Below are 15555 nucleotides of genomic sequence, written 5' to 3' on the forward strand. Positions count from 1 at the left end.
AGCACGGACTTTGGCCAGGACTGCTTGTGCCTCTTGCCTTTGATGCTCCTGTGCTTAATGCGTTTCCTGTCCTCATTCACTATCTGCCCGTGGTTGCAGCGTCTTGTCAATAATGGGGTTGCCATGACGACCAATTTCCCATCGCCATGGTACCCTGGAGGTAAACAGTTGGAAGCTGCAGAGGTTCTTGAGTAGTAGCTCCCCCAGATCCTGCACAGCCTGAGGGTTTCCTGCAGTTGTGAAAGAAGGATGGCAATGATCAGGTACTGCCGGCGCTCACTCTTCCCCTCCCCACCCACCACGCACTGCCTGGCCGCCTGTTCCCCTGAAACCCTCTCTAATCCCTGTGGCCTCCAGGTTGGGATGGGTCAAGTTTCCATTTCCATCCTCCAATTGTTACAATGAGCCTGGGGGAAAATGGTTTTCGCTCTGACCTGACTCATGTCTGCTGCTCACTGACTACTCCTGAGTACAAATGGCAAGACAGAATTAACTAAACTAACACAGCCCCTGGTCTCCGCACATCCCGCTGCAGAGACGGCCTCCTCTCTGGACTGAAATACAGGCGATAGTGTCCGGAGAGTACAGAGGTGGGGATGACAGACCACCGCCACCCCTTCACTCAGGGGAGGACATATTGGAGTTGAAACTAAGGAATTACAACTGAGGAGCAAGAGGGAAACGGTCTCTAGGCAGAGGGACTAGCAGGAGCAAAGACATGAATTTCCTCCGCACAGGCTAGCCCCGCGGTAGCAGAGACTTATATTAATAAGATGGGTGGGGCGGCGCGCAGCCGTTAGCTCACGACAATTCTCGCGAGATCCTGAGCGCGAGGCCCAGAGCGTGTCCGTCAGAGGGCCTGCTCGCTTCTCAACGGTCGCCCTCACAGTGCTCATCATGGCGGAGGGTGCTGTGGGAGGTGGATGGCAGCCTTCTCCCCAGGACCCTCCAGGTCCTCTAGCCTTGGGGCCAGTGGGTGAGCTGGGGGTCCCAGGACAGGCTGAGGGCTGTGTCCTCGGTAGCTCCAGAGCCCCCGGCCCAGCTGCCCTGGGAACCTCTCCCCCTTCTAATGGCGGAGGTGGTCTTCACAGGTCCGAGTCTGTGGAGGCCTCAGCAAATGGAGTGTGTGGACACTGCCATTCAGGTACCAGCTTCAGTCTCTCCCTTCAAGTTTCAAAACTGGGAACAGCAGAGATCGGTTGTCCATTCCTAGTAAGTGGCTGGAGGTGCGGGTTAAGTTCAAGGACCTTGCACATGGTTACTTCAGGTCCACCTCTGTGGATGGGGCTCTTCTCAACCAAGGGCAGTTGTCAGGAGCTGGGAACTGACCTGATGAGTATTTGCTAGAATGGGTATTCCTGCTGATCCCATATAAATGCTTCTCTCCAGGTTAAACGACAAGCCTGAGGGCTGGCTGGGTTCCGGTCACCCAGTGGTGATGGCTGAGCAGGGTCTGGGGACCTGGTCCTCCTGGGTGCTGGAGGGACCCTCCTGGGCAGGGTGAAGGGCACCAGCAGAGACACACACCCCACCCCGCCTTCGCCAGGGCCCAGGCATCCGAGGGAGAGAGCTGAGTCTTGGGACCTTGCGCTTCCTTTTCAGAACAGAGAATAACATTTGTTGTTCGGCCGCTAAGTCGTGTCAGACTATTTGTCTGTGCTTTACTACTTTCTTTGGTGGATTTGGTGGAGGTTTACAGGAGCCTTGTGACCTGACCATGATCTGACCTCTGGAACAAAGAATGTGACCCCAAGAAGTTTGCAACAAGTCACCACACCCGTCCATCACCTTTCCTAGAAAAAGGCTTTACTGAAAGCTTTTAGAGCCCTGCAGTAAACCTTTCTCTGCTCCAAACTGCAACATTTTAGTTTTGATATTACTTGGCCTCCTGTGTTTCTGGCACACAAACTTGAATTCAGTAATAGATTCAGAACGTCTCAGCAGCTTAGTGTATTGCCTATACAATGTCTGCGGTTCCAAGGCTTGGTGGAGTTGGGGGCCAGGGTTCCATCAATGGGGGACTCTGCTGGCCAGAGCCTGCCACTCTGTCCTCAGCTGCTCTGGAAGGGGGACTGAGAAGTAAAAGCCAGTGCAACTGGCTTTGGTGAGTATTCTATGCCAGTAAGTGGGATGAGAAAACTCATACCACCTTTAAGGAAAGGGTGAGTGATTTGGTTTAAATGGGGCATCAGTTTTAAGGTAATATGATCAAGGTTACAAAACATCTTTAATGTCAGGCCAAGGCTACATGCTGGAGAAAATAGGCCACATCTAAAAGTTTCTGATTGACATGATTAGAACTACTGTGTGGGAATTCCCTAGTGGTCCCGTGGTTAGGACTCTGCGCTTCCACGGCAAGGGGCATGGGTGGATTTGTTTCGACAATCCTGGGGAGAGGGACAAGAGCCTGGACAAAGGTGGGAGCAGAACTCGAGAAGCCAGGAGCTGCTTCTGATTGTTCACTGTCACACCCCTACTGCCTGGTACAGTCCTGGCACATGGTTAGGGCTCAAGCCATTTCTGAATTAGTGAATGGAAGAATGGAAGGCAACAGAGGGGACAGATAACCTAGAGGACTTGGTGTTGGTAGATCTAGGGAAATGAGGGAGAGGGAGGTCTGGAAGCTTATGCCAGTCTTAGCTGGGGGATTAGCAGGCTCCAGTGGGAGGGTGCCATTCAGGTCAGTTTTGTATCAACTCTTCCCTGGATATGCTGCGTCCTCTCTCGCATGGCCCACAGCCTGGCCCTCATCTCATCCCCAAATCACTTCTTTTGTCCTGTCTTATTTATTTACTTTTGGCTTGGCATGCAGATCCTAGTTCCCCTACCAAGGATTTGGAAGCATGGCATCTCAACTACTGGACCACCAAAGGAGTCCCTCTTTTGTTGTTCTATGAGGAATTTCACACATCCCATCTTGTATTAGAATAATCTAGTGTAGGAGTTAAACCCAAACAGACTTGTTCCCCAGTGCTGCCACCATTGTTAACAATAACTGTTGTTAGCCATTCTGAGCCCAAGGTTCTTCATGTGCACATTGGTAGCAGGAGTTACACTATCTGCTTCATTGGCTTGTTGGAGAAGAAATGAAGCAATTGGAGTGAATTTCTCAGCACAGTGCCTGGTATGGCAAGTGCTCAAAGTTGGATACGACCATTTTATAATTTACTATAATGACAGTGTACTACTTTTATAATCATATCCCAAAAGTTAATTAAGGGGAAATAACACACTTTACTTCCTGTGCTTGCAGCTAGTCTTGGAAATGGGTCCTTGGGGAAAGAAGGGAGGTGCTTTGCCTGGCCTTGATGACTGTGAGTGTGTGTGTATCTGTGTGTGTTGGGAGGAGCAGACATAATTCTGCAGAGAGCATCTATAAGGCTGGCTACAGAGATCTGGGTTCACTGGCTCTAGCAACATCTAGAAAGTAGTTTCATCCTCTTGGAATCTCAGCCTGAGCAGCTGAATCTTACTGCAAAGTAGTTATTTAGAAACTGAGTGCACTTAAAGCTCAGGAAACCAGAGTCCCATGAATTTTGAATCATCTCTGCTGAAGACCAAGACACTTTCCAGGCATGTGGCAAGCCTCTGTTTGGTGGTTGAGTAACAGAACTAACAACATTGTTACAATTTCAGTGCATTCTCTTTCACCCTAAATCGCTTCCTGTTTGGGGACGATGGTAGCTTTTTTTCTCAGTCAGGAATTGAAAATCTACAGCTGGTATGTGCAAGCTTCCCTTTGGTTGGGTTATAGAAATGCATAGAGTTCAGAAGCAGGAGAACTCCACCTTCTGCGGGTTACAGTTTAACACTTTCAACACTCCAAAAGGAAATCCTGCACCCATTATCAGACATTTTCTTTTCTAACTCCCCTCCCATCCTTGTCCCTGGCAGCCACTAATCTATTTTCTATTTCTATGGATTTGCCTATTCTGGACATTTCATACAAATTGAATTATATGATATGTGGCATTTTGTGTCTGGCTTGCTTACTTAGCATAATGTTTTCAAGGTTCAACCATGTTGTGGCAGGTATCAGTATTTTATCCTTTTTAATTGCCAAATAAAATTCCACCTGAATAACATTATGTAGATAGACCGTATTTTGTTTATCTAGCTATCAGTTGATAGACATGTAGGTTGTTTCCATTTGGGGACTATTATGAATAATTCAGCTATGAACACTGAAATACAAGTTGTGCGGACATATATTTTCATTAGGTATCTGCCTGTGAGTAGAATTCCCGGGTCTTATGGTGACTCTTTTCAGCATTTTGAGCAACTGCCCAGTTGTTTTCCAAAGTGGCTACACCATTTACAGCATTTCTACCAGCTGCGTGTGAAGACTCCAGCTTCTCCACATCCTTACCAAGACTTGTTATTGTCTGTTTATTTCTTAATTATAGCCCTGTTAGGCAGTGTGGAGTGATATCATGATTTTGAGTTACATTTCTCCATAACTAAATATATTAAGCATTTCTTCATGTGCTTGTTGAACATTTGTGTATCTCCTTAGAGAAATATGTATTCAAGTCCTTTGCCCATTATTTAATTGGGTTACTTGTCTTTTTATTATTGAGTTGTAATAGTTCTTTACATATTTTGGGTACAAGGCCCTTACCAATATATAATTTTAAATTATTTTTTCCATTCTGCAGGTTGCCTTTTTACTTCTTGATGGTATCATTTGATGCACAAAGGTTTTATTTATTTTTTATGAAGCCCAACCTTTTTTTTTTTAGTCCATTATACTTTTGATGTCATATCTAAGGAACCACTGTCTAACCCAAGGTCATGAAGATTTACTCCTCTGTCTTCCTCTAGAAACTTTATGGTTTTAGCTCTTATATTTAAGTCTGTGACCTATTTTGAGTTAATTTTTATGAATGGTATGTATTCTTTTACATACCAGCAACATTTGATGAAAATACCATTTATTCTTCCCCTCATTGAGTTATCTTGGCACCATTGTTGAAAATGAGTTGATCATAGATGCCCTTAATCAGGTTGAGGACATTTCCTTCTAGTCCTAGTTTATTGACAGTTTAACATGAAAATATGTTGGATGTTGTCAAATGCTTTTCTTGTGCCCATTGAGATGAACATGTTTTTACCCTTTAACCTATTAATACGGTGTAGTGTGCATAGTTGTGCTTAGTTGCATCCAACCCTTTGTGACCCCATGGACTATAGCCTACCAGGCTCCTCTGTGCATGGGGATTCTTTAGGCAAGAATACTGGAATGGGTAGCCTATCCCTTCTCCAGGGGAACTTCCCGACCCAGGAATCGAACCCAGGTCTCCTGCATTGCAGGTGGATTCTTTATCAGCTGAGCTGCTCGGGAAGCCCAATATGATATACTAGGCTGATTAATTTTGGATGATAAGCCAACTTTGCATTCCTAGAATAAGTATCACTTGACCGTGGTATAAGATACTTTTTATGTATTACTAGATTTGGTTTGCTAGTATTTTGTCATTAAAATCTTTGCCTATTAATATAATTTTCATCTTCTCACATTAAGTTCTGATATTTAAGTTGTTTGTACTGTGCCATGTCCAGAGAATATTGACATTATATAGTTGCTTCCCCTTTCTGTTTTTGAAACTCTAGAATATTTTTATCTCTTCCATATAAGATAACATTCATAGAAAATAGGAGAGGACTATCAGGTACAATATTTGCACTGTAGAGTTTTGTCCCATCATGGAAATTCTGAAACAGAAGGCCCTTTAATAATCTACTGGGTCTTGGTTTGTAGGTCTGTTCTGCAGAGTTCCCAAAGGTATTCTACCTGCATTTTAAGGGTTTTTAAAAATGTATATTTAAATATTTTAAAACCCCAAATGAATAGAGATAGCATTGGTTGGTATGATGTGTTCCATACCTAACGTTACTATTTGGATATTATGGTCAAAATTAACTTATATCCCACTGATTGTCTTTATAAAAACTATCAAACATTTAAATAGAACACTACAAGTGAATGTTTTTTGAATTGGGTTTCTGTGGAAGACTTCATCTATGTGCTGTAGTCTATGTCCCATTATTAGATGAAGAAACTAAAGTGCTGGGTCACATGCCCAAATTGAAGGCTGAGCTGAGAAGAGACTCCGGCTCTCCTTTCTCTTAGTACAGTACACATGACCACCTATATTGTCTTTCCAATGTCATGTGTCTCAAACGAAAGATATTTTACTCAGAGGGAACTGCTTGAAAACTCAAAACCGTTATCATTGAGCTCATGGTCTGCTCTGGTCCCTGTGTTTGTTTTGTGGCTGGCTCACATGTCTGAGTGATTCAGTGGCTCAGCGTTAGAGCTTTTCCCTTCTACCCTGAAGTTCTCAGATGAAATAGGAAAGAAGGGAAAGGCAATCAGAAGTGTGCTTTAGATAAAAGTTCCAAGGTGTGCAGACTTTGTGGGAGCTACTAGCTTATCTTTGGAGTTTAATTTGACAAAATGAGCCTGCCTAACCTCACACTTACTGAGAATTAGCTGAGTGCTTTTGGCCCAGAGTGATCCTAGGTAAAAAGTTGAGTTGTGGAGGCTTGAAATGGCTGAAGCCCGGAGACAGGTTACTTTTGAGAAGATCAAAGACCCCAAGTGGTAAAAATGGTCCATCCCAGCTGAAGAAAACGGAAGCCTGGGCCAAGTGTGTGCGCCCAGCAGGACTGCAGGGCTCTCCTCTGATGGGGATTCCCATCTGCTTGGCGTGGCTTTGTGTCTAGACTTAGTGTCTCACTGATCAGACCTGCCAGGCCCTGATTGAACAGGAGTCACTGCCCAGGACAGTGATCATTCACAGAGGCCTCACACCCCTCTATTGGTGCGCTACATCCAGGTTTTGGAAAATGACAATGTGTCAGTCGACATACATGGAACCAGGACTGGTTTTCATGTTTAAGCCAGAATAAAAAAGAGGACAGGACATGGACAATATTTTTTTAGTATGAGAAGTTAGTCATCACAAGTGGGGACCAAGATTTTTTTTTCAGAAGCACATTTCAATTTAAAAAATAAAGCTTTACATGTTTTAACTTCCTTTGTGGCTTACTTGCTCTCTCCCTCATAAATTCCCCTCCATTCTTAAATAGGATGTAAATGTTCAGCATGACTCATTCACAGAAGTGTTAGGAGGATTAAAGGAGTTTAATACAACTTAAGTTATCAAGAACAGTACCAGGCAAAGAGTAAATGCTAATAAATATACTATAGTAATTATCATTGTCATCATTGCAGTTACTCACCTGAATCTTCCTCCATTTATGCCACCTGCTTTTTATTACCTACCATGAGTATATGATGAGTGTTTTGGAGGATAAAATATGTTAAGTAAAGTTTATTAACTCCTTTAAGTCTTCTGGAGTTAATAAAGGAATGAGAAAAACACAAGAATAGCTGGGCAAGTTGTGTTAGACTCCTGCCTACTTAGATGTCCAAGCCGAGAAGAGTGGAGAGAGTCAGAGCGATGCGCAAAAGACAATCAGATCCTTAAAGGTGCACAGCACGGTGGTTCACACGTTGTAGATGTCGAATACTGTTAAATAATTATGGTGATTGCTCCTCACATAAGGAGTCTCCTCAGACCTCAGCGGTCCCTAAGACGGAATTAGTCCCCCGCCATCTGAGTTGCTTCCCATCATGCCTCTGTCTCTATTTCAGCACCTCTCTTTCCTCCCGCTGCTGTTTACATGCCTGTGTCCTCATGCACTTTTGTGTCTTCAAAGACAGGGACCTGTTTCCTTCATCTTCATACTCATCAGGGCCAGGTGCAATGTTTAGGACACGGAAAGAATCAGTAAGTGTGTCAGTGGGAAGAAAACACGTTGGATTTAGTGATGCTGTAAAAAAAGAAAGAAAGAAATTGTCTGAAACAGTGTGTCCTAAATTCCCCAGTCAAGCCCTGGAAAACGCACATGGATTTGGGAGATGATCACAAACCACTCACACCTGGGATCTGCTTCAAGGTCACTCTGCTAGTTGGTAGGATGTATCTTCTTCCCATGCTTAAAAATTGAAATTATATTTGTGTACTTCTAGTCTCCTGCAGTGGGTGTGATAAAACAAACCACAACATGGACTTCAGGGTCAGAGAGGCCCTAACCTGCATTTCCTTATCTCCAAAATCAGCTTCACTATTACCTCTTAAGATTCCTAAGGATGTACAAATAATGGATATGCAGGTGTCCCACACTCAGGGGACCCTGGCTGGATGGTGATTTCCATTCTCAACAGAGCCTCAGTATTACTGATTTTAATTTCATGATCTCATCTGTGAGTTCTCCTAGAGTTTATGGGACCAAGATATGTGAAAACACTTGGGCGGTTGGGGGATCACTTGGATTGAATTAAATGTTTATCCTGCCTCTCCTGGGCTTCCCATGTGGCTCTAGTGGTAAAGAAACTGCCTGCCTATGCAGGAGACATAAGAGATGCGGGTTTGATCCCTGGGTCAGGAAGATCCCCTGGAGGAGGGCACGGCAACCCACAATGGTATTCTTGCCTGCAGAATCCCAGGGACAGAGGAGCATGGCAGTCCATAGAGTCTCAAAGAGTCGGACACGACTGAAGTGACTTAGCATGCATGCACCTGCCTTTCCTGTTTGAGTCATACTACTGAGCAGCCAAATAGTGTCAAATTTTCTTTTTTTAAGAATATTTCAGCTAACTTATGAAGATGGAATGGTAGAATATCACCAATATGCAACTCCTAATGAATCAATGATCACCAATGGCTGCTAAAATCACCCAAAGGAATATTCTTGCAAAAAAAAAAAAAAGGAACCCAAATTTAACCACATCCTGAGTACAGCTACCAGTTTACAGGAAACATTGTAAAATTGGAATTGGCAAAAATCCATACTGTGGGAAACTCAATAATACAAGCAGTTATGTTTTTTTTCATAAAAAGAAGAGAAATGCATAGAAACTTTAGATTTAAAAATACCAAAGAGATACATCAAGCAATCAGAATATATAGACCTTGTTCGGATCCTTATTCTTTTAAGTAATTTTAAAAAGACAACCATTATGACATTTATGAAACAATTGGGGGAAAAGATCTTATGATTTATCTTAAACTAACATTTTCCTTTAATTATGTACATTTTGCCCTGACCTGCCCAACCTTGTTCTCCTGGATAAAGAACACAGAATTAAAAAATAAAATTAGATTACTTCTAACCCTTGAGAGGTCTGGGTCAAGGGCCCACTTACCATGTCTAAACAACTAAAAAACATTCTCTGAGTTGAGGTAATTCCCTCCTCTCACCATAAGAACCCACAGAATTTTGGGTAAGGGCATACTGGCAGGCAGCTTTTTGGGGAAAGTGGTTCCAAGGAAGAGAAGTAAGAGTCTTGGAAGACAAAACAAGGAAAAAAAGGGAAACCACCCCAAGTGTAGATTATCAAACTAGTCACCACTATGGGCAACTGGTTAGATCCTTCAAGGGGTTCTGCAAAGAGCCCTGTAGAATATAGGTCTGAATTGTCTCTCTGAGGGAACAAAAGAGGGGAATATCTATCCTTGGTTCTGGGTTCTGTCAGTCAAGGGTTGCCCAAGGAGGGCTTGCAATCTAGCACTTTGGGGTTTGCACACGTGTCACAATGGCCTCAGAGCACGGTAGCATGGGGAGATTTTATCTCCACTCTCCCATCCGTGGTTTGCCCCCCTTCTTTTCCCTTTGGGTTTATCCCAAGTCGCAGGGGAGACTTTCACACATGCACATGGACATTCTCCCCACACCTCCAAGCTCCATTTAACCCTCCCACACAAACAGCTCCTCCTGAGCCACCTGGAAGTCTAAGGGTGTGCACACTGACACACTTCTGAGGAAGACAGACCTGGGAAGAGGCCCCAGCAGGCTCGAGAGCCAGTCCACAGCCTGCTGGGCAGAGAATTTGGGGGTCCAGGGCATCCAGAGCATAGCCTAGGGCAGGGGGCAGGGTTCTGGGTGGGCATGTCCCGTTGGTCATGGGCTGTGGTTGGAAAGAGGTCAGAGTGGGTCCTTTAAAGAATGGGACCCCAGGCAGGGCCCCTACTGCTTAGGCCAAAAAGCAGTGGCAGTTCTTTTCTACCCACAGACTTTACACCATCAGGCTCTGGAATCAGATTTTTGTTCATCTTGGCCCAGGTCTCAAGCAACAACACTAGGGAAACAGCTCACCTGTTCAGTTTCTTCATTGGAAAAGGGAGACTCTGGGGGGGTTAAAGGAGACAGTGTTACGCAAACACCTACTCTGCGCCTGGCATGCAGGAGCTCTCCACGGTGGGCAGGTCTGTGAGGGTCCAGAAGTGCTGCCTCCAGTCAGTGGCATCAGGGTCAGGGTTTGAGCCCAGGCAGTTCAGGGAAAGGGCCCAGACTGGAGGCAATGAGATGTTTCTTTGTGTGGTACCATTTTCCTGGAAATGTACAAAGAGTAATTTTGATAGGTTTTCAACAGAGTCCCAGACTTCTTTAAGAGTTTCTCTAGATCCCACTGTAAGCTCCTTGAGGACAAAGCTGCATATTGTTTTCTAATAAAACCCTAGCTCTTAGCATATTGTCTGGCACATAGCTGAGTACAGTCAGGGCTCAGTTAAAAATCACTGGATGGATGACTTCAAATTATAGATGTATTTCTTTAATGGGAGATTCTTGCTTCATATGTTGGCGTCACATTTTCCGCAGATATCTCAAACTGGAATCATTCTCTTCCTCAGCCCTTCTCCTTCCCCAGTCCCCGCCTCAGTGGGCAGCACCACCAGCCCCACACCCTCGCAGGCATGGCAGCATGACTCCCTCATTGATCCTTGATCAGTTGCCGTGTCCCCATGCTCCTATCCGTTTAGTTTTTAAATTGATTACATTTGAGTCACTACCACAAACCTAGTTCAGGCAATGATTGTCTCTCCCCTGAGATACTGCAGCACTTAGCTGCTCATGTTCCCTGAATATATGCTCCCCATTGCAGCCAGAATAACCTTTACACCTCTGACCACATCCCTGCTGGGCTTAGAGTAGAATCCAAGCCCTTGACACACCCAGCAGGACTCTGGTATCTGTCATCTGCCCCACTTGTAAGATCCTTGACAACTGTCTTTGTCTTATATTTCTTTGTATCTCCTGTGGTCAGCCAGAAACTAAGTTACATAAATGAACATCGTTTTCAAAGACCAAAACCATTTTTTATCTATTGAGAAAACTATAAAATTTTAATTAAATCATTGACTTAAGCTATCAAACCTCAGAGATGAACCAGGACTATCTAAGCCAATATCTTCCCCTCCCTGAGTAACTTGTGATGAGCACGGACCACATATATGTTAGGGACTTTGGTGCAGTGCTCTGCGCTCCTTGCACTGACCTTCCTTTGGATATGAAATTAATTTAGTTCTGGACTGAGCCATTGGGCTGTTTCTGGAAATCACCATTTTTCTCTGGAGTGGTCTCAACTGACTTCTGACACACTTAAGCCATGCGGCTGCTCAAGAGAGCCTGTGCTCATCTGCCTCAGAAAAACTATCCTCAGGAATTTATTTTCCTCCTGCAGAATTTTGATCAGAAACCATGCAACTGGTCTGCTGTTTCCATCATGCTAGCTGTGCACTCACATCAGTTTTCTTTTCTCATCGATCAGAGGGCCACCTTCCACTGTTTGCTGGAGGGAGAGTATTCATGGTCAGCACTGGGATCTCAATTTTTTTTTTTCTCGCTTCAGTGATGTCCGACTCTGTGTGACCCCATAGACGGCAGCCCACCAGGCTCCGCCATCCCTGAGATTCTCCAGGCAAGAACACTGGAGTGGGTTGCCATTTCCTTCTCCAATGCATGAAAGTGAAAAGTGAAAGGGAAGTCGCTCAGTCGTGTCCGACTTTTAGCGACCCCATGAACTACAGCCCACCAGGCTCCTCCGTCCATGGGATTTTCCAGGCACGAGTACTGGAGTGGGGTGCCATTGCCTTCTCCGGGGATCTCAATTTAGTCATCTTTAAATAGAGACAGAAATTGTATGTGTCTGATGAGGTTATTTTGAAGATTAAATGAGATGAAGTGTGTATTGGGTTGAACATCTTGTTGCAAAGGTTTTTATAAATGTCAAGTATTTAGGCTTTTTATGCTTTGTTTTAAAACAAGATTTGGGGGAGCTATAAAACGAGCAAAATTGTAAGATAAATATAGGCAAATGACAAAGTCAGACTTTTTTTTTTTACTTAAAAAAATTGTTTGTTTATTTTTGTCTCTGCTGGGTCTTTGCTGCTGTGTGTGAGGGCAACAAAGTTGCCCTAGTTGCGGTGCAAGTTTCTCACTGCTGTGGCTTCTGTTACAGAACTCAGGCTTTAGGGTGCGGACGTTAGTATCTGCAGCATGGGGGCCCAGTTGCAGCTCCTGGGCTCTAGAGTATAGGCTCAGTAGTTGTGGAACCTGGGCTCAGTTGCTCCACAGTATCCGGGAATCTTCCTGAATCAGGGATTGAACCGGTGTCTCCTGCATTGGCAGGTGGATTCTTTACCACTGAGTCACCACAAAGTCAGAGTTAAGAGGGACACGGCATCATTGAAGAGAATCATGAGGGTTTAGCTTTCTTACATTGGATACCAAGTTCATTCATTTGTTTGATCAGCATTTAATTTTGAGCAGTTCTTGGCATGCAGCTTATACAAAGGAGTAAAAGACCTTCTTTGTACTTCTGAATGGGAAGAAGAACCCAGAGAGAACCAACTGAAACACTGTGGCAGGAGTTGTGGGAGAGATGGAGGGGGGACGTGTGCCAGGGCTTGTCTGGGGAGCAGCCCTCCCAAACGAGCTGGGTGTTCATTTACATCCTCGTCCTGACGACATATCTGGTTCATGTTCATGTTTCAGCAGCCACCTTGGGGTGGAATGCGACACAGCGAGAAGATGGCCAAGATTAGCACGCAATACTCCCATCCCACCAGGACACACCCCTCGGTCAGGACCACGGACAGAGATCTGGATTGCATTGAAAACGGTCTCAGCAGGTAGGATGGGCTTTAACTTCATGCCTGGAACAGGTTGTTCCCATAGCTGCTCTTGACCTGGGAGAAAGAATGCCTTAGCCAGGCAGGACAGGTTGGAGGGTGGAGGCTGTTCACAGCACTCCTTCTAACTGCATGACTCCTCCCAACCCACACTGAAGTAGTTTTTATTCTCATTTTAGAGATGTGGGAAAATGCTCCAAAAATTATATAACTTTGGGAAGGCAGGAAAATGAAGATTACAATGCAGCAGATTTGGGGATGTAAAAACGTCCCCAAAGTGCCACACTTTCCCTTGTGTACATCAAACATTTATCAGGCTCTGTCTGCACCAGGCACTGTCGTGGGCACTGGGGTGGAGTACCAATCCAGTGCCCTGCCCCTCATTTCCAGGGGAGAGTCAGGACTCAGTCCTGCTCATGGACTTGGGGGAAGGGACCGTGCCTGCCAGCAAACATCAGCACCATCGATGATGTCCGACATAGGCAGTCACCTGGAAATCTGGGGCCTCTACTTCAAGCCCTGCTCCTAACTTACTGGGAGATCTGGGAAAGTGCACTAAACCCCCTATGCCTCAGAATTCTTCAACCGTAAAATGGAGCAGTATTGGGAAGTGGGAGTATCTATTTGGTACAGACGGACTTCCATTTTTTTGATGCTTCTTAAATTGTCAGTGAGGTGATTGAGTTAAATCAGGAGAAACTGTATTTCCAATATTAATGTTATTTTTGCCCCACATATATAGTACTGGGAACTTCTCCCGCCCATGTAAATTGCACATTATCTAAGGCCCAAAAATGCAACAACAGTCCCTCAGTCCTTGCATCCCTGGCGCTGGCCCTCCTCCATCATTTCTCCTCACTCACTTGTATATGTCTCTTCCTCTCTCAGATGCACATTTCATTTTTTGTGTCCAAGTTCTTTGTCCCAGGTCCTTAGCAAACTCTGCTTATGAGTGATGGACAGTAGTTTCCCTATCACTGCAAACTTATGCAGTCTTTGGATCCCCACTTTCTGGGATTCAGGCAAAGGAAGGAAAGTCTCAAAGCATGCCAACAGATGTTTATTCCCTCCACTGTTGCAAGTTGGTGCTGAGACCCAGGAAATTTTATATGACTCAGGAGCATCAGAAATTCTCACCCTACTCAAATCTCTCCCTGCTAACTGGCTGACGGTCAATATCTGTGTTCCATAACTGAGGGCTCCTTCCTTTAGCTTAAGGCATTGCCCTTATTTAAAAGGAAAAAGAACACTGTTAGGACAGTTATCTACTATTAAAACTTTGGTATATATTAATAGTTTCTTTCTCACATTAGAGCTGATAAAAACCCCTGAAGAAAGGGCTGAAGAGGGGCTTCAAAGAGGGTTGCTTCAAAGAGGGTTGCAATAAAATGGAAAAAAGGCCCAAGGGGGACTTACCTGGTGGTCCAGTGGCTGAGACTCCAAGTTCTCAATGCAGGGAGCCTGAGTTCCATCCCTGGTCAGGGAACTAGATCCCACATGCTGCAACTAAAAAAAACAACAACAAAAAATATGTCCAAGCATGGCACACAACAAGAAAGAGAGGCTCCCTGGAGACATGAGGCTCCTAGGATCTTGGGCCCCAGGGAGAAGGACAGAGGCTGTCAGAATCAAGAGCATGTGAAGCAACATGGAACTTGTCCCCATTGCTCCCTTTTGCTTCAGGCAGGACAGAGCCAGAGCATCTCTGGGATCCAAGCTCCCTGGGGTCTGTCTGGCTTCTCCCCATCGGAGAGTCAAGAGAAGGCAGGTGGGCTGGGGCTCCTGCCCAGAATGCCTGCTCGACCCACACCACCACCACACGGGCCAGCTCTGCGCAGCTCATCCCAGCTCTGCCTCAGCAGGTAGCCAGCACATCCCATCTGGTCTGAAGGCTGTTCAAGAGCCTCTGGTTTCCCAGAGCCTCTCTGTGAGGTCAGGTTGGGCCCACGCACACTCCGAGGATGGGTCTGCCACACAGCAGAGGCTCTGAAATGCTGCCCTTGGACAGTCCTCTCTGCCCTCTCCCCTGGGTGATGCCATGCCCTCCCCTCCCCTGCTGTGCATCCCCAGGCCAGCATGGTGACCAACAGCACAGGCTTGAGGCCACTCTGCCAGGTTTGAAAACTGGCTCTGAAAAGCTGATCAACAGCTCCAAGCCTTAGTTTCCTCATCTGCAAAATATGCTAGTTCTGACCTCAGCAGCAGTGAGGTTAAAACAGGGCAAAGCTCATGGCACAGCCCCTGCCATGCGGTGAGCACTTATCACCGCTCCCTGCTGGTTTTGGAGATGCTCACCTCCATGGGCCTTCTCTGTGTCCCAGGCTGAAGCCTTTTCTGACCCCTCTGACCTCCAATAGCCCCAGCTGCCCTGACACCTGGACTGGCCATTTCCTGCCTGTGTCCACATCAGGCTGTCTCAGCCTGACCACCAGTCAAGTCTCACTGAGCTCCACTGGGGGCCATGCCCAACAACACATGTGGTAAGAGCTTGTTGACAGATTAGTACAGAATCCCATGGAAACACTAGAGAGATCTCAAAAGGAGAGACAGGAAAAAAGCTTCCTTCATGAGA

General features: G+C 45.4%; 1 protein-coding gene across 1 annotated transcript in view; it reads left to right on the plus strand.

The window, feature by feature from the left end:
* Positions 1 to 1069: 1069 nt before the first annotated feature.
* Positions 1070 to 15555, plus strand: part of CNGA3 (cyclic nucleotide gated channel subunit alpha 3) — a 36449-nt gene continuing 21963 nt past the window's right edge. Inside the window, exons 1-2 of the mRNA XM_052649391.1 lie at positions 1070 to 1144; positions 12847 to 12983. Coding sequence (XP_052505351.1) covers positions 1070 to 1144; positions 12847 to 12983 — 212 coding nt within the window. The remainder of the gene's footprint in view (positions 1145 to 12846; positions 12984 to 15555) is intronic.

This window comes from Budorcas taxicolor, chromosome 11, assembly GCF_023091745.1.
Source record: "Budorcas taxicolor isolate Tak-1 chromosome 11, Takin1.1, whole genome shotgun sequence".
In the NCBI taxonomy this organism is placed as follows: domain Eukaryota; kingdom Metazoa; phylum Chordata; class Mammalia; order Artiodactyla; family Bovidae; genus Budorcas; species Budorcas taxicolor.